This window comes from Vicia villosa, linkage group LG1 (genome assembly GCF_029867415.1).
Source record: "Vicia villosa cultivar HV-30 ecotype Madison, WI linkage group LG1, Vvil1.0, whole genome shotgun sequence".
Taxonomy (NCBI): domain Eukaryota; kingdom Viridiplantae; phylum Streptophyta; class Magnoliopsida; order Fabales; family Fabaceae; genus Vicia; species Vicia villosa.
This window is the reverse complement of record NC_081180.1, coordinates 75,236,541-75,239,528: the sequence shown is the minus strand read 5'-3', so window position 1 is coordinate 75,239,528 and position 2,988 is coordinate 75,236,541. Positions and strand designations below refer to the sequence as shown.

The 2,988-nt window shown below is 33.9% G+C and overlaps 1 protein-coding gene across 1 annotated transcript; it reads right to left on the bottom strand.

The window, feature by feature from the left end:
* Window positions 1-602: 602 nt before the first annotated feature.
* On the bottom strand, window positions 603-2,662 carry LOC131642475 (uncharacterized). The gene has a single exon (XM_058912720.1). The coding sequence runs from the start codon at window positions 2,554-2,556 to the stop codon at window positions 781-783; it is 1,776 nt and encodes a 591-aa protein (XP_058768703.1). The 5' UTR covers window positions 2,557-2,662; the 3' UTR covers window positions 603-780.
* Between the last annotated feature and the right edge of the window lie 326 nt (window positions 2,663-2,988).

Genomic DNA, 2,988 nt, shown 5'->3' with positions numbered 1-2,988 from the left:
TTTCTCTTTAAAACCTTTTTTACATTAAAAAAATAATTAAAAAAAGTATTTTAAAAATAATAAAAATAATTATTTTTAATATAATTTAATGGATCTTCTATTGAAAAGATAATAAGAAATGAACTTGATGGTTTTTATGTTTTACAGATTGATTGAATTTGATTTTTCAAGAAAACATTTTAGTAGACCATTAATAGATTAAAAAAAAATCTTCTAATCCATCTATTTTATCTTCCCTTATTTTCAGAGTGCCCCTAATAGTTATTCAGTTGGTTCTAAATTTGTAGATTATATTTCTTTCACATTGTTAAAGCTTCCAAAAATCAAAGTTTAGCAAGACTTGTACTATGAACCATGCTTAATTGGGATACTCTTCTATAAGTTCTATTGCAAGTTTCCAACTTTTCTGCTGCATCTTTGATTTTAATATAACCAAGTTGCCAATTAAAAACAGAACAGAACTTGACTTCAGAGTTGAAATTTTGGAGTATATTTTGATTCCATACAGATCTCTTTTTATTCACAAAACCAATACACTACTTCACATGGATTCTTTCAAACTATTGCTAGCATTGACCAACACCTTATTTTTTAAACTATATAACAATATAACAATGCAATCATGTTTCAATTCTTTAGAATGTGTGACAAAAGAAAATGAAAATTATACATCACAGCAAAGAAAAATTAGCACACATAAACACATTATGTTACATATTATATCATATAATATGCATGACAACATTTTAATAACATCATCCTTATCCTCTTGTCCTAATCCTAAGTTGTTACCACATGTGGTTGATCAACTTTGGCACCTTCCTTGTTCTTTACCTCCACCATTTCAGCTTCATCTCTAAACTTCTTGTATATGTCCCCTTTGTAAAACTTTCTTGTTCTAGCCACTAAAATAAGTGAAACCACAGCACCTATAAAAGTTGCAGCTGTAATAATAATGAAAGACATTTTGAAACATTCAACACCAACACAATTCAATTGTTGTCCTTCTCGTCTTGTTTCTCCGCGCGCGACCAATTGTTTTTTACCTTCTTTGTCATACAAATGACCCGTGATCATCACATTAAGAACATATAACCCAAGAGGACTCGCTACACTTCCGAAATTATACAAAGTTGCGTAATATTTAAGTCCAAAAAGTTCTGAAATTATCGCGAAAAGTAATGGCCATTGCGCGCCAAAACAAAATCCAATAATCACAGATGCTGCGTAGAGACCATTCGGAACATCAAACGCTATCAGAAGATGGCCAATACAAGAGATGAAGAGAATCAAAGTAAGCATTAGAGGACGAGGAAATTTGTACTTAACTAGAACATATTCCGAAACAAATCCTGAGAAAACTCGTCCTAGATAATTCCATATACTTACTAATGACACGAAAGTACTTATGCTTTTCTTCGGATATCGAAGCGATGTTCCTATCTGACTAAGATTATCTATCGCTGTCAACGCTCCACCAACACCCGAGATACACGCGATAAATAGTATCAACATGTCTATGCTGAAAAGTGCTTGAAGAATTGTATAATCCTCACCTCTTGCTGGTGGATTAAACACATCTTCAAACCATCTTGGATCTTTCTTTGGAGGTGAAGTTGAAACTGGATGAACAGCGTTGACTTTTTCAGTTTCCGCAATTTCACCTTCTGTCACTATTTTCACCGGCGAAGAATCAACCAAAGCAAGTTTCTTACTCAGCCAAATCTTGTTCTCTTCAATGAAAACAACAACAAGAGGAAGAAGAAGCAAGAAAATAACCACTGCAGCGCTAAAACCATACTCACCCTGTGAGAAAGTAGTCTCCTTCTCTATGACAATCATGGCCAACAAAAAACCAGCAAGACCAAGAGAAATATACAAGAAATTATAAAAAACCTTAATCTCGTTAACTTGTCGAACAGGTTTCATGTATCGAATGGTTCGAAGAAACGCGAAGGAAACAGCGGCCGGAAGCCAGCCTATTAACAAAATCAAAGATTTGGAGTCATTAAAATAAAAAGCAAAGTAAAGCTGAGTTATGATAGCGCCACTGAGACCAACATAGCCTTTAAGAATTCCCAAAACCGCGCCGCGAGATTCGGGGAAATTCTTCACACAAGTAACAAGTGAACCGGTGTTTGCAAAAGACTGAGAGTTTGCACCAATGCAAATGTAAAGACACATTTGCCAAACTTTTGGTGTTGCTATTTTTTTGGTCACGGATAACCAAATCATGAAGTAGCCAAAGAAATTGAGAACAGCACCAATGGTTAGAACTACCCAAGGTGGATATATTTCGTTGACTAGTCCTGCAAGGATACCAACATTAGCACCAAAATCTTTGAAGAAAGATAGAAGATTTAGTGTGCTTTGGTCATAGCCAAGTGCATCTTTTATGTCGCCGGAGTATAAGGCGAACATGTACGTGGCTCCGGCGGCAGCCATGATTAAAAAGGAGGCGAACACGACGAACCATCGTCCAGTTATGAACTGGACGGTGAGACTCCTCATGTCGCCCCAACCCTGAACACCAATGGAGTTGATTTTAATCGCCATTTTTGTGGATTACAAGAAAATTTGCAATGGCTAGTTTGCTAGCACTGGTAATGGCGCTTCTAGTTATAGAAGTTGCTATGATAACGTTAATGTATAGATTAGAATGATTGAGCAAGTTGGTCAATTCTTTATATAGATATAAACTACCCTTAGAGTAATTGATATTTTTTTAACTATTTATGTTAAAATATCTCAAAAATAATTGATATCTTTTATTTGGTAATATAAATTACTTTCTCTTTTTTTTTTTAATTATACTTATCCAATTAAGTTATTTATATCATTAAGACTCTCATATTTTTAATTTTGCACTTATGATATGGATAAGAGAAATGACACGTGTACATCTTAATTTCACATCTACGGGGGATAATTTTTTATCTATTACAAAAAGTTGGATAGTGTATCTTCTATTAATTATATTGCAATATT